Source organism: Mercenaria mercenaria, chromosome 3 (assembly GCF_021730395.1).
Source record: "Mercenaria mercenaria strain notata chromosome 3, MADL_Memer_1, whole genome shotgun sequence".
NCBI lineage: Eukaryota > Metazoa > Mollusca > Bivalvia > Venerida > Veneridae > Mercenaria > Mercenaria mercenaria.
The window spans coordinates 64624598-64646239 of NC_069363.1; the positions used below are offsets into that span (position 1 = coordinate 64624598).

Sequence of the window (21642 nt, forward strand, 5' to 3'; positions counted from 1 at the left end):
GAAGATTTTAAAAGCTTTTCCTTATATAAGTCTATATGAACCATGTGACCCCCAGGGTGGGGCCATAACTGACCCTAGGGGATGACTTGAACAAACTTGGTAGGGAACCACTAGATGATGCTACATTACAAATGCCAAAGCCCTAGGCTTTGTGGTTTGGACAAGAAGATTTTCAAAGTTTATCCCTATATAAGTCTATGTAAACAATGTGACCCCCGGGGCAGGCCATATTTGACCCTAGGGGAATAATTTGAACAATCTTAGTAGAAGACCACTAGATAATGTCGCATACAAAATATCAAAGCCCTAGGCCCTGTGTTTTTGAATAAGAGGTTTTTCAAAGTTTTTCCCTATATAAGTCTATATAAACCATGTGACCCCCGGGGCGGGGCCATATTAGACCCCAGGGAAATAATTTGAATCATTTTGGTAGAGGACTACTAGATGATGCTTCATACCAAATATCAAAGCTCTAGGCTCTGTGGTTTTGGACAAAAGATTTTCAAGTTTTTCCCTATATAAATCTATGTAAATTATAGAAATAAACAAAGGGCCATAACTCAATAAAGAATTGTTGAACCAGTCTGATTTTCAGGGGGACACAACTAGGGTACCAATACATCATTCTGACAAAGTTTGGTCAAAATCCCCCTGGTAGTTTCTGAGGAGATGCGATAACGAGAAATTGTTAACGGAAGGACGGAAGGACGGACGTCGGACCACGGATGCAGAGTGATTTGAATAGCCCACCATCTGATGATGGTGGGCTAAAAATCCACATATTTGTACATAACAAACTTACCACTTGGTAGAATTTCATTAAACTTCTTTCATTCTTTTCCATGAACATTTATTATAAACATGTGAAGTAAAATAAAATTAAAAAAATTTTCTTTCCTTATTTTAAATTTTTTTAAACCGTCCATGAATATTCATCAACATGCAAAGTTGTACCGTTCCCCCACCTCGCTCCTCCACCCAGTCATGCCCACCACCCTGATCATGCATCCCTTCCCCCCCACAACCACCCCTCCCAACAGTTTTAATTTTCCATCAATATTTATAATCAACATGTGAAGTTTTGTACCCTCACCCAGTTACACCAGCCCCCCTCCCAAAAAAAATTTTTTTTCCCATTCCTTTTTTTAAAAAAAAGAGCACTGCCTTGCGGGTGCTGACGCTCATCTGATTTTTTTGTATAATAGAACAAGAGCTGTCAGTTGAAAGCGCGCTCGACTATTCTCAGTGCTTGATAGTATAATATAAGCTATGAGTAAAACTTTAACATTACAATAAGCATATTCTAAGTCGAAAAGGGGCCATAATTCAGTCAAAATGCTTGATAGAGTTGCCTCCTCCTTTTTTACAGACTGGGGTCATGATGGTAAACAAGTATGTAAAATACGAAAGCAATATCTCAATGGACTTGGGGTGGTACGCAAACTTTAACATTTGTGTGAAGCTCACGCTCACGATAACGCTCACGCTGACTCCGGGGCGAGTAGGATAGCTCCCCTTTTCTTCGAATAGTTGAGCTAAAAATTGTCCTACCCATGATTTTCTAAGTCCAAAAAGGGCTATAAATCTTGCAAAAAGCAGGATGGAGTTGTGTTTCTTGATGTACAGAGTCAGCTTATGATGGTGAACAACTGTTGCAAGTTTCAAAGCAATAGCTTTGATAGTTTAGGAGAAAGGTTTACCTAAACATAAAACTTTAACCCATAAATCTGATATTTTCTAAGTCCAAAAGGGGCCATAATTCTTGCAAAATGCAGGACAGAGTTATGTTTCTTGATGTACAGAGTCAGCTTATGATGTTGAACAACTGTTGCAAGTTTCAAAGCAATAGCCTTGATAGTTTAGGAGAAAAGTTGACCTAAACATAAAACTTAACCAAGAAATCTGATATTTTCTAAGTCCAAAAGGGGCCATAATTCTTGCAAAAAGCAGGATGGAGTTATGTTTCTTGCTGTACAGGGTCAGCTATTGATTGTGAATAAGTGTTGCAAGTTTCAAAGCAATACCTTTGATAGTTTAGGAGAAAAGCTGACTTAACCAGGCAACACCGACACCGACCAAGTGATGACAATAACTAATCTTTTTTTTTCAAAAAATCAGATGAACTAAAAATGTTCAAACCTTCAAATGTGAAGTTGTAACCACACCCACCCCGCCGCCAGCCATATTCAAGATATCTTACTTGTTTGTGCTCTCTTAAGGACATCTATTCTTTTAAGTTCAAATGTACATGTTAAACAGCAACACTTGCTGCCAAACTACTCTAAGACAAGCACTGTTTTTCAATATATAGGTCCATTGAAGTTTTGGCCAAATCTTACTTAAATTTATAAGATTATTTGTCCTTTTTGGTGTTTATATGTGAACTTACAACAAAAGTAATAAATAGAACTGTATTTCATAATTGTGCTGGACGTTTTCTCGAAATTGTTGCGCATATAGTTCCGAAATTTAAACTTTCGTTACTGTCGCCGACACTTTTACTTATGTTTAAAATATTTCGTTCTTTTATAGCATACTGATTTCTTTCAAAACCCTCTGCCATATTCAATCTTTATGTCTTATGTCCTGGAAAAAACAATTAAAAGAGAATTTTATTGATATATTTCTCTAATACGTTGCTGAATCTGATTGTCGCCAGAATTTCGACTTTTTAAAAACCTTCGTGATCCTATATTTGAATGATCATACAAATCATCAGCTCTGTCGTAACATCCTGATTATGCTTTCTCATCTCATTTTATACACAGGTCTTTGAAATAAAAACATGTCAAAGTAAATACATGGATAAAATGTTGCATGTGAAACTGATAAGAATATACACAACAAAAAAAAGTAAATTACAAAACCTTCGTTGTCACCCATCGCAGAGTAATATGAGTGCAAATTACTATATACGATGCTCCGATATTGTCGCAAGATTTACTAATAAATGATATATCCAGTGATAAGTAGCTCATGGAAAACTTCAATAAAAATTCTCGCGTAATGAACAGTCATTTAAATATTCGTTACATAAACTTTCGTTACCAAAATGCCAATATAGATATTCGAATGAGAATAGCTCCGTATGTATGACGTCATTGGAAAAGTTTGGCACCACGCTACTTTGAAAACAAACATTCGTCCATTTTTGAAGACTTGGGAAGGCATTTAGAGACGTGAATCACTCGCCATGTGAGTAGCCTTATGAATTGCATTACTATTTATCATAATCAATCGAAATTGATAGTGTTTTATACATTTCTGAATCCCTGAATGTTGTCTTTACAAGTCTACTAGAAACCCATAAACCCTAGTAATCTCCCCTTAATACAAAGAGATGAATGAATGGCATAAAACCTTCGTGATCAGACGGTAACGAAGATTTTAAAATTTCTTTTCTTAATAAAAATGATGATCAGTCAGCGTTTTGTTATATTTTTAACTGTCTAACATCTAACAATTTGATATCCAACTGATATGAAGTATGAAATGTTTTAAAAATAATGAATTTTGCTTTTTAAAAGTTATGAAATTTAGCTGACATTGGTTCGTGTTTGAGTTTGTTCGTTGTGCCAGATGATATATCATTTTATGTGAACATTAGTCAAAATGTGTTAACATAATTAATTCAATATAGGCCGAATATATGTATTTACACCTAAACTAGATTGAATTTCAATCTGATGTAGTGTATATTTTTTTACTAATCACGGTAACGAATATTTGATGCTGGTAACGAAAGTTTGCCTTATTTCAGAATCACAATGGGGAAGAGTAGAGCTGAAATACAGAAGGTTTATCGTGAAAGATTAAAAGAGAAAAACAATGATGAGTATTTACAAAAAGAAAGAGACCGTATGAGACGAAATTATGTCCATTCATCAGCGCTATCAGAAAACGATAGAAAAAAGAGGAATGCATATAATAGACAAAAACTTAGGGAATTCTATAACAGAAAAAGACAGCAAAGGGTTGCTGTTAATCAAGCAACCGATCCTGAAAGTAGTGGCTATGAGAGCGGACAAGCTAGTCAATTAGAAGAAAGAGGTCGTCTGGCTGTAAGAATGAATTTTCCAAGTAATAGGAGAAAAGGCGCAATCAAAAGGTGGAAGAGAGAATTGTCCGAAGCCAATTCAAGAATACGATTACTGGAGAAAGAGAGAGATGAACTTAAAACGCGATGTAAAACAGCTCAGAGAGCAGCTCAAAGACACAGACAGAGACAAGAAAAACCTAGCACAAGTGAGATGACTCCGAATAAACAGACAGAGAGAATGATGGCTGATGCTAACCTCTCAGTTCTTCAGAAAAATGCTATTAAAAAGTCATTATTGTTGGGTAATGTTCTAGTAAGTGAAATCAAGTCGGCAAAGTCCGAAACATCACGAAGTAAAATGAAAGGCATTCACTGCGTTATTTCGGGCAAGTGTATGAAAAAATACAAATGCTCAACATTGTTGTCGAAAGTAACAGGGCTGTGTTGGCACAGACTCACAAAGAACCAAAGTAAAAGACACCAAATAGAGAAATCAGCCCGAGTAAGCACAGTTAAAACTCACCAAGGAAAAGTCGAGGCCTTCATGAAAAGAGAAGACAACAGCAGGACGCAGCCAGGTAAACAAGATGCACAAAGACTGAAAAAGGGTGTAAAGGTCCAGACGCATGTACTTACCGATTATCTGACAAATCTATATCACAAATTCAAGTCTGAAAATCCAAATCTTAAAATATCCTTCGCCTCGTTTTGCAGATCTCGCCCTAAATACATCTTAACAGCAGCATTTTCAAGCCGAAGTTCATGTTTGTGCACCAAACATCAGAATGCCTCTTTGACCATAAAAGCACTAAGAAGGGAAGGGTTCGATATATCCATGAATCCTGAAAAGGGTATGGGACAAGTTCCGAGTTCTGAAATAATGAAAAGCAAATTGGGCGAATATGTAGCTTTAAGTCAATGGCCACGCATAGAAGTTGAAGAAAAGGGTAAGAAAAAATATGTGACAAAAATTGTCGAATCACAGATGAGCGCTGATAAGTTTGTTTCCCATGTTAAAGACCAGATGTCTGAATTTGATGCACATGTGAACCGAGTGCGTATACAATATGAGCAAATACGGACAATCAAGGAGAAGTTACCAGAGCACGAAATGCTGATACAGCTTGACTTTGCCGAGAATTACAGTTGCAAGTCCTTGGAAGAGGTTCAAAGTGCATACTTTAACCAAACAAGTGTCACCTTACATCCAATGGTTGTTTACTACAGGCCGGATGATGGAACTTTGCAGCATAAAAGTTTCATTATAGTCTCTGATGAGATGGCTCATAGATCATCAACGGTTATCACATTTATTAATGAAATCATGCCTATGCTTAAGGAGATTGATAGTGAACTGCAATGCATTCATTACTGGAGCGACTCTCCTACAAGTCAATATCGGAACAAGAGCATATTTGATTTTGTCGCCAATCACAAAGCCATACATGGCATGAATGCACGTTGGAATTACTTTGAAGCCGGTCACGGCAAAGGGCCATGTGACGGTCTCGGGGGCACGTGCAAACGGTTAGCTGACGAAGCAATGCGTAGTGGGAAAACAATAATTCAAGACGCCAAAGCATTTTACGAGTGGGCAATACAGTCCAGTATGACTAATGTTACGTTTCGTTTCGTATCAACGGAAATCTGTGCACAAACTGAAAAAATCCAAGAAAGACTTCCGCTGAAGTCTATCAAGGGCACAATGAAAGTACATGCAGCAGTGGGTAATGGCGATTCAACGATAAAGGTACGCGATGTCAGTTGTTATTGTGAAACATGTATATCCGGTCAAACCTGTGATTCTTGGAGAATGGAAAGTACCAAGGTGAATGTCGGAAATAAGAGGGCCGTGGGTGGACTTAAACAAAACGAAGAATTATTGAACATACCAGTATCTGAACCGGTCGCAACAACAGGTGAATCTGAACCTATCATTGAACAATCTGTAACTGAAGAACATGGTGGCAAAGAAGATAGCAAGGTAGACTCAGAAATAAGGTTTCAAGTTGAAGAGTACGTAGCAGCAGTGTATGAAGGCAGTTGGTACATTGGAAAAGTTACCGACACTGATGAAAATGAGCATGAAGTTGAGCTGGATTTTATGGAGTCAAAGAAACAATTTTTCCAATGGCCAAGGAGTCGAGATTCAATATGGTTACATCAAAATGCAGTATTGTGCAAGATAAATGTCCCAGTACCCACTGGAAAATCGCGTAGAATGTTTCGCTTAACCGAGGGTGACAAGGACAAAATATTAGACTTATTTTCAAACTTTGTGCGTTAATTAGTTTGTGTGCACAAAGATTGTCACTTTAATCATCCTGTTGAACTGTTAATGAACTGTTATGAAGCGACATGGTGCTCGTTAGATGTTCAAAAGTGTTTTGTTGTTAACATATATGGAAAGTTTTTCATTAGCTGATCATAACTTAGTCTAATATCATTTCTGTTAAACCTTCGTTACTATGAAACTTTCGTTACTTATTACAGTTTTCGAGGAATACAGTTGCCAGTTTTTAATTATATGTTGTTGTAGTAATAGCATAGTAACAATTGAGTTTTATCATGCATGCTATTTCTAAATTGATGATCTGTTTATAATATAAACATACTTTTAGCGTACGTAACAATACCAATGCACCACCAACAACAAACTCAATAAAATGAAATGAACATTTTATTTCAGATATGTTTGGAAGATATGCAATTAAATATTCATCGAACTTCTAAATCAAGTAGACAATAACAAAAACATTGACATTTAATACAAAAATAATTAAAATGTTGTTACTTAAATCCAATAAACTTTCGTTACATTTTGATGGGCTTTGGTCTTTCTCGATTTGATTTTTCCAGTTGGAATATGTTGGTAATGTACATTTTTATTCTAAAATAAAAGTAACGAAGAAGCATTCTTTGCCTGTGGTACAAATGTTAATCTCGATAGATGTTTTTAACACGGATTGAAAGACAACACTTCATTTTTGAAACACAACTTATAAAATTTATAAAAATATGTTAATAGTTATCAGCCAATTTTTCGGACACAAACGGCTATATATATGTGTTGGTCCGTATTTTTCTTTAAAATATATGACCGATGTGTTGAAACACTAAACTCAAAGCTTTTAAAATGAGTTTATACGATCGGCAGTATAAGACCATAACAGAATACTGTAGAATAACGAAGGTTTCACATGGCTAATTTGTCACACTTACTCGACGTGTTTCAACAGTAAGTATCTTGAAAACGGTAAGAGTGTTGCATTCAAAATTTTAGATTTCTGTTCGTTAAATGTTGGAGAAACGAGAATTAAAAGTTATATAGATTTATTCGAAAGATGGATTTTTATCTTTTTCGTCATTGCAATGGACCTATATATTGAAAAACAGTGAATATTTCGTTCTAGTTACACTTCAAGCTCACATTTCAAATAACTCCATTTAATTCTAAAAGCTAAGCTTATTACAGTAAACATTTTCCATTCAAAATAATTTCATTAGTCAGGATCAACGTAACATACATTTATTATGTACACTTAAAACATTCTTTTTCTGTTAAATTGATTTTGACTAATGAAATTATTTGCTCCTTAGTAACATCCTTAACTTTTTGCCGGATATATTTTTTTGCCATTTCTCACCACAAACCCTTTCTGCGGGGGATACCAATTCATTGAATTTGCTTGTTTGTTGTAGTTTTGCCGATTCAGGACAAATCTTACCATATTATGGAAAGATGAAATCAATCCAAGAAAACATTAAATTCATAACTTAAATATTTACTCGGTCATGCAGTGAAATTAAGATATACAGTTTCAGTTCATCATTTGTCAGACAGTGAACATGTAAATGAATTTTTAATGTTTTCAGATATCACTGAGGTGACGGAATGAACTATGTAAAATTGACAGTCCAGTTCTCAACAGTGAACTATATTATATGGCTGTGTACCTGTACAGTATGTTTCTCAAATTCTTATACATTTGTTCATCTAAATATTTAATTCTTATTACTCAGTTATTTAATGTTTTTGTCACATAAAAATGCATGTTTTTTTTTAAATGCAGTATTTCCCATTTTTGTAGTTTTAGGAGTATTTCCCACTGAGGATGGGAATTACCTGTAAATACCATTGGGAATTCCCATCCCCTGAGAAATTCCAGCCAGCCTACGGGCAATTACCTGCTTCCTTTGCCATATCAGGATAGTCAAAGTTCTCCCTCCTCCCAGGCTTCTCAAACTGAAAATTAAATAATACAATATATTATGAAAATAAAAAAGAAGGCCGCAATGATCCTGTACTGCTTATCTGATTAAATGGGTTATCTTAAGTTATATGTCTATTGCATAGAAAGTTTAAAGTAAAATTCTGCTCAGTACTTATAATTTAAAGTTTCCACTATATATACACAGTGTAGCTATATGTGTAAATGTCCCCTATCAGTATGTTTTAAGACAAGTCAGAATGCTTCACTTTAACAATGTTGGTAGGTGTCAGTTTATCTATGTTTTATCGAAATCCCTAAAACCATGCCTGAGCTATCAAACAGATGTAAAATAGAATAAAAGTAATATCGTATATACCAGTATAAAGGACTATAAAATGGGTTAGTTAAATTGCCTCAAAACTTTTAGACGTACATTAAGACAGTTTCTGTGAAGAAGTAACAAATTTGAATTTTATTTCTTTTTAAAGAAAATAGGCTTATTTTAAGAGCCACAGGAAAAATGTTTCAGCCACCTTCATGAAATCGTAGCAAATGGCAGAGTGACCCCTAACATTAAAGCTCGTCTCCCTTCAAGCAACCTGACTAAAACTTGCAGGCTGGCTACCTTTCCCTACAGCAGTTAACATTTCTGCCTTAAATGTTTCATTCAAATTCTTCAAACCACATCTGCGATACAGAAAATGGAACAAATATTTTTATGTTACCTGAGGCTGAAAATTTTCAAATATTCATTATAAAAAAGCACACCCAAAAATGTTTGAAAATTAAAGTTTGAACACACTTTTTTAATTTAAAATGTATAATGCTTTTCACTGGAGTCTCTTTTTAAAATCTACACAAATAAATTATAAAGAAAAGTAAAATTAAAGAAACAGAAATCAAAAGAATGCAGACAGTGTGCACATCACTAATTTACCACTGCTTTTTGAAACAATGTTTTTTACTGATCCTATTTTATGGACAGTTGGACAGTTTAAACCAATTATACCTAACCTTCCTATACCTGCAATTTTGCTTTATTGTAACATTTACAGCTGTGTCAGCTAAGGCAATTGTGATAAAATGTCTTGCGAAAACACAGGCAGGAAATGCCACCACTTAATTGGACTTTCAACTCTGAAGGAAAATACCTTAGCTCTCTTGACAATGTATCCAAACAGTGTCAAGAAATAGGTGTCAACCACAAAAATCATGATAACAAATATCTTTGGTTGAAAACCATGATAATGTTTTTTACACATGACTACAACATAAAAATGTGCAATCAATCCGGGGCTCAAACCCAAGACCCTTCTCACACAGAGATGTGTTCTATTGACTGAGCTTACGGGCTCCCTCCATAAACTCTCCTGTGACAAAAATTCAATAAAGATAACCAATAAGTTTTAAATTTAATATTATATAATTCTAACTATCAAATGTTTACCTTTGTCATTCCAACACCAACAACATAAACTTTACGCTTCATCACTACAGCAGTTAGTTCTATCAAACAAATAAAACAACTATATTTCTACTGTTTCAATGTATTCTACTTCTGTCTGAAAAACAGTCATTCTAATCTGTGACCTGTCAAAGTCCAAGCATGTGCCGAGTTTATCAGGGGACGTCTCAAAATGGACTTTAACTGCCAAAACAGGTTTTACTCAAATTCGTGTGAAGGTTAGATTTTGCAAATAAAAAAGAAAGATTATTATTTAACTTTTTTTATTATTTTCACCCAAAGCTTTCACTGCATTCAAAACTGACTAATGTAAGAATGGAATTTTTGTTGTGCTTAATATAGTTTACAGATGAACATGCGTAAGTTTGAGACAAGCCCTAATGAAATATGCTTTTTGCAAGATTGTTTGTAATTGAACGGGCAGTTTTTCTTAATAAGTAGTTTATTTCATGCAACATGAAGTCTATACATATATTTCTCCCTTAGAATCAATCAACCTTTGTCATTCCGACTCCAACCACATAAACTTTCCTCATTCCTGTGTTTACACCGGGGGCTGCCATATTTGTGACGTCATGAATATCCCAATTAGGAACTATTTTCGAAGCTACTTAGTAATATTCCGCGATGATAATTGTTAAAATTACGTCTCCAGATTGACCCAAATTTAGACTGCTTTATACTAAAGTAATTTTCTGCCATTCTCTTAAATATGATAAGGATACTTTACTTTCCCTTTATGTTCTTTCATCAATTCTGGAATTACTTCTTTGATGTAGTCTTAAACTATAGGAATCTTTTGGCTGATGTATTTTTGGCGGGGATCATTGTTATGGTTCGTAATATTTACCCTTATTTCTCTGTTTTTGCCCGTTTCATTGCCCTAATTCCCCCTGCTATTCAAAAATATATTCTTTTATTTATAGACTGATGCATATTGATTCAACTTTGACGTCTGTTTTACTCTGAAAATCGCTGCCGAAAATTGGACAGGTGAGTTCAGAAATCAATTTTCTTCCATCAAAATCGCGTCAAAATCAATAAAAATTCCGCATTATATCAGTTTGCACATAATGGTATATGATAATTTGCTTCGCAAAGATGATGTTTTACCAATATATGCATGTTGTGTACTTGCCTTTTCGTGAAATGAGATGCCATACTGCTGACCTACTAAACATTTTAGTTCCTGCAGAAGAAAAGTGGGTGGGGAATGTAAAAACTAAAACCACTCCATAATTTACGATTAAGTCATATTTCAGTGCTTTCCTACACCTTTGAGCAGAGTTATACAAATACTATGATTTAGATTGTGCTTTTAACATGACAATTCTTATGATGAGGCCCTTCCATTTTTAGTTTAGTTTGTTAATCTATTTTGCTAGCGTGTGGCTTTTAGTTTTATCTCGGTACCAAGCCTATCGCTGTCATCCTCTGAACTTAAGGCGTATTAGTTTAAAATCATGTGCTTACATTAGTCGACCTAATCCGACGCATACAGTTTGTTTTATAGTGTGACGATCAAACTATAGCGGTGGCTGCAAATGTCAGAAATTAAAAACGGACACACAGCGACAGTAAGCTTGTCTACATCTACATGGTACTCCCAACAGTCAGTAACTGACTATGACTGGGAGGCGACTGTCTGGGGGACACTTTGTTGATAGAGCTGCTATTGGATACACAAAATTAGTGTGCAATATTAAAATCAATACTACTATATTAGTATATATTATAAGTTAGTGTTTAAAAGATGATAAAAACATTCATATTAGGTTAGAAAATCAATACTTCCAGGCTACTCCTGAACTTGTTGTCTAGTGCTTACATATTACTACAGGGTTCGCACAGGCTTGAAAAGTACTTGAAAATGAAGGGCAGTCTTGAAAAGTCCTTGAAAACACAATTTGTCTTGAAAAGTGCTTGAAAATTGCCCAAAGACCTTGAAAAGTACTTGAATTTCTTATTTTCTCGTATGTTAGACAATTAAAATCTCCCCAAAAACCAAAAGTAAATCTTTTAGAATAAAATGGCAAGTTTCTTACAATGGGCAGAGCTACGAAAACGCCGTAAGAAAAAAAGGTTGAATGTGTTCGGGACGAAAGCAAAGTTTGGGTACTAATGTTTCGTACTTTCTGTCTAGCGTTGTCTCCCCTGACTAAAATGGCGTCAATTCGTCACGGAGCACGAATCGCAATTCTTATCGTAATGGGAAAGTGTGTGACAGTCTTACGGTACCCCCACACCAAACAGTTACCATTCTGTTTGCATCATCGAGTGCTAGTATTTCAAACTAAGTATAAAAAAATAATGTACTTAAAGCAGAAATTATATGGACAATGCAAACCAGAAACATGCCTTAAACAAGTCCAATGAAAACATTAATAAAATATTTCAAACCATGTTTCCAGACAGTAAAATAGCGAAAAAGTTTGCTCTTGGTGAAAGAAAAACTGCCTATATCTGTGTATTTGGCCACTTTAAAAGCTTACTGATTGAAAAGATCAGGGGACCATTTGTTGCTCTGATTGATGAAACTTGAAATAAAAAGATGCAAGAAAAACAGATGGATCTTCATATTAGGTTTTGGGATGCAGAATCACAGCAGGTAGTAACACGGTATTATGGTTGAATAAGTCCTTGAAAACTATAAGACTAGTGCTTGAAAAGTCCTTGAAAAGTCCTTGAATTTGACTTGGCCTTGTCTGTATGAACCCTGTACTACATATAACTCTACAGGAAAGAAGTTTTTTTTCTAATACGCTGCTGAAGCGACCAGACTTTGTATATGGCAGAATGCTTAGAGCTACCATTTATCTAGCTTCTACACTATTATCAGACAGTTCTCTGAACAGCATGGCCATTGACCATATCGACATTATAGGATAAATCCTGTGTTCCGGTATTTCCGTAAATAGGGTCGGGGGTTGGCAAGATTAACCGATATACGGACCGTGTACAAATTTTGGCGATTATTTTTGCCAAGATAAAATTTTAAGAAAGTTCTTACTTTCTCACAATGAAAATAGTATTTTATGACCTCGGCAAAAAAAAATTTGCAAAAATAATTGTTAACCTTTGAAAATGCGAATAATTTCACACCTTCGGTATCGAGCAACTGAAGCGGCAATGTAGAATAGGATAAAATTTCAAAAATAAATTAAACTTTGTGGATATTTTTGCTAAATCTTAATGACAACAATGTTTTATGATAATCTGCAGTACTTTTTTATTCATATTCTTTGTTTAAACCTTGAAAAAAGGATAATATTAAACACTACTACTATGCAGCGTAATGGCCGATATCCACCTCATCATAAAACAGGGAACAGGTGTTTATTGGTGGGTAATACCGGAAAACAAGATTTATCCTATGTCAATTTCGAGAATAGATTATGTTGCCACAGTTAATGCTTTTCCTGTATAGTACTAAATTTATGTCCCCTTCTAGCGTCTTTCTCTGTTTTGTCAATTTGGTGCAATGAAATATATGATGTACTTTAATACTAGCTTTACTTATTCAGCTTATCGGGATGACTAATTTTATGATCTGTTATTGTATAGTTGTCATCCCTCTAACTTCTAAGCCTTACCGTATCTCGTTTAACTGTTAGGAAAACGAAGACGTTAAAATTTATTTTTTTTTAAACATAAAATACTGGTCAAAGTTACTTGCTCCAATAAATTAAACATTAATATTCATGTAGAAACTTCAAATGGGTTGAATATAACTCACAATTAAAAAAAAAAAAGACTTAAATCTTTGGAAATATGTGTAAAAAGGTGCGAGGAGAAATCGTCCCTGACACCGGTTTCAACACACAGCAGACTGCTGATGACACTGAATTGCAGTTCTAAACAAAGCACAAAATACACATTCAAAAAAATGTCAGCAAGGCAATTTTATGCTTGAATGTCAACATAGATTAATTATCAGACAAAACATTGTACATGTACTAGAAGACGCTCCTAACAGATTTCATTGGGGATTTCCTAACAGAAATATGCAGAATAAGTTTGGATGTGACGGGACAGCAACAGTTGAAAGTTATCACTCGGTCCCAAAACGTCCTATATTTTGGACTACTTTACTACAGACAGTTGTACTGCGATTTATCAAAGTGTTAACCTAAAAGTAAAATCTGTATGGTGTCGCATGTGAATGAAAGCCAGGTATTTTCTTGGGTCGTTTTTATAGCCGTTGTTCGGCTATATTCCCAATGCCAAAATTATGTATTTTCCCCAGAGTGAGTGCAAAACTTCCCAATCTATATTATGAAAAAAATTTCATCAGAATTGCACAAACATTGACCAAATTATGGAAAACTTTGTAATAGCAGTATGTTAAAGATGTTGTACAATGTGAAACAAGTGTATGAGAAAGTGCTTAAGCACATCCTTACTACATGTATATCCTATGGGACATACTAAATATTTCCCAATTCGGAACATTTATGCGTCAAAATTCCCAAAACAGCTGGAAAAAACAAAGCACGTATGCTGTGGTTTTTATGATACAGAGATATTTATAAATATAATTATTATGAAAACCAAAAGATATGTACCATACCGAATATACTTCAGCCCAGATCTGGAAATCGATCCTGCTACCTCACTCCAAAACAGAACACTACTATTTTGCTGTGAAAAGCTAGATTATATAACAATGCAGTATCGGAGCACCCTCATATTCTACCCTTCATTAAGAGAATGTCCTCAAATTCTTAGAGCCAGTCAGCCCTGACAGGAATTCAAACCTTGGACCTCTTACAGCTAAGATGGACACTACCGAGAAAAAAATATTACCATACAGATAAACCCTCAGTTTTCACCCCAAATCAAGCCAAAATGCAAATATGTAAGTAAAATAAAAGTCCTTCAGATGATACCTAGAAGAGAAAAGGCTTAGCCTTCAAGTACTGGTTCCACTTGGACGTCTTGTAAGAATTACACACCTTAAAAAAGGGACATATTATAAGAACGTCCTTGGCTGGCGAGCAGGCGACGTCCACAAACTTTGTCCTGCACAAGAACCAGGTCCCTAGGTCAAGGTCACTCTGAGGCCAAAGGTCAGATTCAAGAATGTCTGGAGCATTTCTTCTTCATGCATAGAGGGATTTTGATGTAATTTGGCACAAATGTTCACTACCATGAAACAGTGTCATGCGTAAGAGCAAGGCCCTAGGACTAATGTCAAGGTCACACTTAGAGGTCAAAGGTCAAATTCAAGAATGACCTTGTCCGGAGCTTTTCTTCTTCATGCTTGGAGGGAGTTTGATATAACTTGGCACTATTGTTCACCATTATGAGGCCGATAATCAGTAACATTACTACAATTGAAGTCTTTTTGTAGTCAAACCATTGACACCCACTAATCAACTCTCGTGGAATTTGGAGTCACTTTTATCTTAATATGAATTTTCTGCACCCTTTGTGGTTTGATTTTGTTACGCATTTTCAGTTTTGAAGACAATTAGTGCAAAATGGTCAACAGATTTTGAGCAGCCAACGGACTCACTTTCAATTTCACATGTTGAGACTGGGTGGAGAACGGTTGACAACATCGCGGTTTGTGTGGTCTAAGGGGCATTTTAAGAGGTCACATGAAGAACTAGGCAGTTAATCATTAAATTGAATGTTTTTCTTGTCTGCAGATACAGAAATGTAGCTTAAAATTGTTCGTTGTTGATCAAAATGACTTTTTTGCGGGAAACTCTTCTATTTGGGTGCGGAAGAGAAATGAATGATTCATACTTAGTTCCGGTCGTCCCATACACGCATTCGTCCCCAAAATTTTTGTTACGCGACAATTGTTGCTTCTATACCAATTTTTACGCAACATTCTCGCAATATCGCGGTCTCGGCAATGAAATTTTTTTGTATGGCAATTTTAGGTGAAGGTCAAATGTCAAGGTCACTGTGACTTCTTTTATTAAAATGCATATGAAAGGTGAATGAATCCACCTATTGACCTCAAAGTTCATTTTTAGGTCACCAGTGACACCCATTTCGAGGTCAAGGTCAATAAGTAAAATGTCATGGTAACTGACTTTTATTATAAAAAAGTATATGAATGGTGAATGCTTCCACATATTGTCATTAAACTTTATATGTAATAACACCCATGACACCCAGCCTGAGGCTACCAAATTTCAGCCCGGGCTACCAATTTTCCGCAGATAAAAGCCTGACCAGGCTACCAGTTTTTTCTATGGTTAAAAACAAAAAAATGCTAATTAAACACGTATAGCATCATGATTTCATACGATCTCCATTAATAAACGCTTATTGTTCAAGAACATGGTTATAAACAATATCTTTATAAAACGTTTTTAGCACTCGCACATGTTGACAATCAAACGCAGTGTTGACATAACCGGGGCGCTAATTGGTTGAATACAATCACCTCTGGTGTAATGGGTAATTTGATTCGCTTTCACACTTCTCGCGAAAATCTCACAAGTACCTGAAGTAGGCAGAGCTTAGATTATGCTATCTGCATGTGTGTGTATGTGTATTCGACACTCATTTTGACATCTTGCAAATTGTCAAACAGTCCGAGTAGTGGTAAAAAGCTATTGCGGATCCTTAAAAAATCAGGCGACTTGAATTTCGCTTTGAGGTTAGATTTCGTTTAGCAAAGACTCGAGACTTGTGGAGTGACGTGTCCGATGATGGGGACTCTGATAATGATATGGAGTATTGAGAGTCTGCCATCGATAGATATCTTTCTCTGTACAGCCGATAATAAAATTTTTGAAAACATGGCAAACAAAATGCCTTTTTTATTCCTTCAAATATGGACAGATGTCAGTAAAACAAAATGTTTTATGGTGCAAAAAATAGATATTTTATGTTGTTTTAGTTTTGGCTAGTGAAAATGGTGTCTGGCTTGGAAAATTTCCCATAAAGTTGATAGTTCACATAATGAGAGGAGACATTGGGATAAAGTACAATGTACAAGAAACTTGGGCTTGTTAACTTTTTGCATTACTTCCCGTTATAAGTTAGACCCCTGCTGCTTGAGTTTCGGGTTTCCGTCATTCTGTCCGGGCAACTGATAAGAAAGAGAGGGCCATCAAACGGTAAAGAGAACAAAAGAGAACAATAGCTTCAATCCGTTAACAATAGATTGAAGGGCCAGGGCCCCCTATTCAAACAAAAGAAAAGGTCCTTTCTTTTATTTCGCCCGTCCGCAATTTCGTGTCCTGTACATAACCAGGGTTTTCCCTCTGGTTTTTTATTTGGGAGTCCATGGACTCCCATGGCTGCTAATTTAAGGGTCCCTAATAATTTTTGGGGGTCCACAAGTTATTTATCTTGAAAATGGACATTATTACTATAAAAAGTTACCCTAAAAACGAATGAACTTAATTTAGATAGCAGTTGATTCAATATTTTGGAATGGTATCTTTCAAAATGGAATGAGCTTCTCAATTCAGACCGATTACAAAAGGTGTGATAGTCTTTTTGTTATGATCAAATAGGGAGACAATCAAAATCCCCTTGATCAAAATCCCCTACACTCAAAAATGACAGGGTGTTACAAAATCCCCTTCGTACTTTTGCAGGGGGTATCATAATCCCCTCTGTGATTTTTACTTATTTCATCATGTTCAAATACAGCTATATACAAATAAAAAGTCTATTGCATAAAGCACGTAAATACAATGCCTTTAGCAACATAATGTAATTGGAGCACTGATATCTATATATCTATAATGTTAATCACAGAGGGGATTATGATACCCCTTGCAAATGTGCAAAGGGGATTTTGTAACACCCAGTCATTTTTCAGTGAAGGGGATTTTGATCAAGGGGATTATGATATACACTCGATCAAATAGCCAGTAATTACCGGCAATTAAGGTGTCACCTCGTGTCAATTATGTTGTTCACAGTTTTATCTCGGTTAAAGATAATACTCGATCCTTAATTAGTATCATAATTTTTTGTGATTTATTAATATTTTTCATCAAAATACTTTAAATTTATTAAATTAATTTTGTTTAATAAAAAAATAAACCATTCGATCTTTTACGGAACGTAACGGCACTTTTAGATTTTAGCGATCAGTGATTTTTTTTGCGTATTTTTACTGCCGAATATCGGCACTTTCCCCTCGCCAAAATAGGCCATTTTTTCCCAAAAAATCGTCTATTTTTCCCCTAAAAAAGAGATGTTTTCCCCCCTCAAATTATAATATTTTATTTCCAAAATGTAACAGTATATATTCGGGCGTGAGATCCGCGATATCTAACATGAAATTGGCAGAAATGACATCAAAAACGTCCTTTTTTAAGATCAAAATCGCATCAAGGTTACAGTCGCGAAAACACGTGACAAACAAAACATTGCCGATTTTCAAGAGAAATGTGGACTTCAGTCGGTTTAAATATGTTTCATTATGTCAGTTAATCATTTATGGTAATGAAAAATGACAATATCTCTCCTAGTTTTTTGAAAATTGGAGATCAAAATCGCCGCGATTGTACCGAATTTCGGATAGTCAAAATTTCGGACGTTATCAAATTTCAAGGGAATGAAGTGAAAATTGATAAATACAATTAATACAAGTTGAATTGGTGTCTTAATTAATTTTATCACCCAAAAATTTCACGATTTTAAATCCAAAAGTGGTTTTGAAAAAATATAAACTCTTTAAATAAAATTCAGTTAGGAAATGTACAGTTTTATATCACTTAGTATGGAAATTAAACATATTTATATTTTTCCCAATTTGGGGAATTATCGCGCTTATTTTCCCAATTCAGCGGGCACAGGCACCTTTATTTTTTCCAGAAAAAATCACTGGCGATGACATTTAGCGCGGAGAGTAGTTTCCCTTTACCAAAATGGCGAACATCGATAACAAAACTTGTTTTGAAGTTGGAAAATTGTCTATACCTGTGTATAATGAGCACCCACGACTCGGGGATGGTCCCTGTGGTAAAAACTGCGCATTTTACATGGGTATCTGCGCAAAGGAGGCTTCAGTGCAAAGGAGTTTCGTGACCGATTTTGCGGATCCAGTGGACGCAGAGGCACTAAAAAATGCGAGTTCAAAGCAGTAAAAGCGCGTCAGAGACGCAGAAAACCTGCGTCCTGGAAAACCCTGCATAACTCTGACATCCATGAAGGGATTTTAATATAACTTGGCACAAATATTCCCCGTGATGAGACAATGTGTCATGCGCAAAACCCGGACCCCTTGCTCAAAGGTCAAGGTCAAAATTGGAGGTCAAAGGTCAACAGGGCTTTTGTCTTGTCTGGTCCACAACTCTTCCATCCATGAAGGGATTTTAATATTACTTGACACAAATGTACCTCATAATAAGACGATGTGCCATGCACAACTTTCAGACCCCTAGCTCAAAGGTCAAGGTCACTTAGCAGTCAAATGTTAACATAGCATGAACAGGGTCTGTTTTGTGTCCGGTCCATAACTCTGACATTCATAAAGGGATTTTAATATCACTTGGCACAAGTGTTCCTCATGATGAGACGATGTGTCATGCGCAAATCCCGGACCCCTAGCTCAAAGGTCAAGGTCACAATTTGGAGTCAAAGGTCAACAGAGTTTTTTTCCTGTCCGGTCCACAACTCTGCCATCCATGAAGGGATTTTAATATTACTTGGCACAAATTTTCCCCATGATGAGATAACATGTCGTGCGCAAAACCCGGACCCTTAACTCAAAGGTCAAGGTCACAATTGGAGGTCAAAGATCAACAAGGTTTTTTTCCTGTCCGATCCAGAACTCTGTCATCCATTAAGGGATGTCATGCGCAACACCCAGAACCCTAAAAGGTCAAGGACACACTTTGAGATCAAAGGTCAATAGGATTTTTTTCCAGTCCAGTCTATAACTTTGTCATGCAAAACAGGATTTAAATATCAGTTGGCACAAATAGTCCCCTGGATGAGACAACATGTCATGCACATAACCCGGGCCCAAGGTCTGATGTCAAGGTCACACTTAGAGACCAAAGGTCAGATACAAGAATGACTTTGTCCAGAGCATTTCTTCATGCAAAGAGAGATTTTGATGTTACTTGGCACAAATGTTCACCAACATAGATGGGTTGTCATGCGCAAAAACCAGGTCCCTAGGCAGTGTTCCCACTGGCATTTAAATTTGGGGGTGAAAACTGAGTTTTTCTTGCACTTTTGCACCCCCTCACTATGACATACATATTAACAGCTGTCTCCAAAACTGGGGGTACAAAGTACCATTTGGGGGTTTCTGGGAACACTGCTAGGTCTAAGGTCAAGGTCATATTTAGAGGTCAAAGGTCAAATTCAAGAATGACTGTCTGGAGCATTTCTTCTTCATGCATGGAGGGGCTTTGATGTAACACCACCATGAGGCACCCTTGTTTTTAGAATAACGTCCCTTTGTTTTACTATAAATAGATTGTATTGTAACTTTTTTATTACTCGGTTCCTTTCGAAAACTGGCCAGATCCCATCATGGATTTCAGAGTTATGGCCACTTAAAGGGCCAAAATTTGCTATTTATGTCTCCCCCAGGAGACATATTGTTTTTGCCCTGTCCGTCCGTACGTACGTCAGACTTCATTTCCGAGCAATAACTGGAGAACCATTTGACCTAGAACCTTCAAACTTCATAGAGTTGTAGGGCTGCTGGATTAGACGACCCCTATTGTTTTTGGGGTCACTCTGTCAAAGGTCAAGGTCACAGGGGCCTGAACATTGAAAACCATTTCCGATCAATAACTAGAGAACCACTTGACCCAGAATGTTGAAACTTCATAGGATGATTGGTCATGAAGAGTAGATGACCCCTATTGATTTTGGGGTCGCTCCATCAAAGGTCAAGGTCACAGGGGCCTGAACATTGAAAACCATTTCCGATCAGTAACTAGAGAACCACTTGACCCAGAATGTTGAAACTTCATAGGATGAGTGATCATGAAGAGTAGATGACCCCTAATGATTTTGGGGTCACTCCATCAAAGGTCAAGGTCACGGGCCTGAACATCGAAAACCATTTCCGATCAATAACTAGAGAACCACTTAACCCAGAATGTTGAAACTTCATAGGATGATTGATCATGAAGAGTAGATGACCCCTATTGATTTTGGGGTCACTCCATCAAAGGTCAAGGTCACAGGTGCCTGAACATGGAAAACCATTTCCGATCAATACAAGGAGAACCACTTTAACCAGAATGTTGAAACTTAATAGGATGATTGGTCATGCAGAGTAGAAGACCCCTAACGATTTTCGGGTCACTCTATTAAAGGTCAAGGCCACAGGGGCCTGAACATGGAAAACCATTTCCAATCAATAACTTGAGAACCTCTCAACCCAGAATGTTGAAACTTCATAGGATGATTGTTCATACAGAGTAAATGACCCCTATTGTTTTTGGGGTCACTCCATTAAAGGTCAAGGTCACAGGGGCCTGAACATTGATAACCAGTTCCGATCAATAACTTGAGAACCACTTGACCCAGAATGTTGAAACTTCATAGGATGATTGAACATGCAGAGTAGATGACCCCTATTGATTTTGGAGTCAGTCAATTAAAGGTCAAGGTCACAGTGGCCTGTTCATGTAAAATAATTTTTTGGAAATAACTTGAGAACCACTTGACCTACAATGTTGAAACTTAATAGGATGATTGGACATTCAGAGTAGATGACCCCTATTTATTTTGAGGTCACAGGAGCCTGAACAGTGACTTGAGAACCACTAGGCCCAGGGTGTTGAAATTTAGCAGGATGACTGGACATGCCAAGTAGATGATCCCTATTGCAGCCAACCATCAGTGTCTCTTTGACTTTCGCTCCTGACCCCTATTGACTTCTTGCCTATAGGACTTTGCATTGGGGGAGACATGCGCTTTTTTACAAAAGCATTTTCTAGTTTTTGCTTGTGAACACGATAGAGACA

At 36.3% G+C, this 21642-nt stretch overlaps 2 protein-coding genes across 11 annotated transcripts in view; one reads left to right on the forward strand and one right to left on the reverse strand.

Annotated features, from left to right (window-relative positions):
• The window catches only part of LOC128555682 (sterol carrier protein 2-like), a 31854-nt gene extending 21543 nt beyond the window's left edge, over positions 1-10311 (reverse strand). For 3 of the 6 annotated variants that reach the window (XM_053538772.1, XM_053538770.1, XM_053538771.1), the window contains exons 1-2: positions 10216-10311; positions 8228-8285 (exon numbers count right to left, since the gene is read on the reverse strand). In XM_053538772.1, the coding sequence (XP_053394747.1) occupies positions 8228-8285; positions 10216-10281 (124 nt within the window). In that variant the 5' untranslated portion in view covers positions 10282-10311. Of the gene's footprint in view, positions 1-8227; positions 8286-9700; positions 9884-10215 lie in introns of those variants that run through there. The other 3 variants (XM_053538775.1, XM_053538773.1, XM_053538774.1) reach the window with 2 other exon arrangements.
• A 154-nt stretch (positions 10312-10465) lies between these two features.
• Positions 10466-21642, forward strand: part of LOC128555681 (nipped-B-like protein B) — an 81572-nt gene continuing 70395 nt past the window's right edge. For all 5 annotated transcript variants that reach the window (XM_053538765.1, XM_053538768.1, XM_053538769.1 and 2 more), the window contains exons 1-2: positions 10466-10553; positions 10645-10711. The gene's annotated coding sequence lies outside the window, so the exon portion shown is untranslated. The remainder of the gene's footprint in view (positions 10554-10644; positions 10712-21642) is intronic.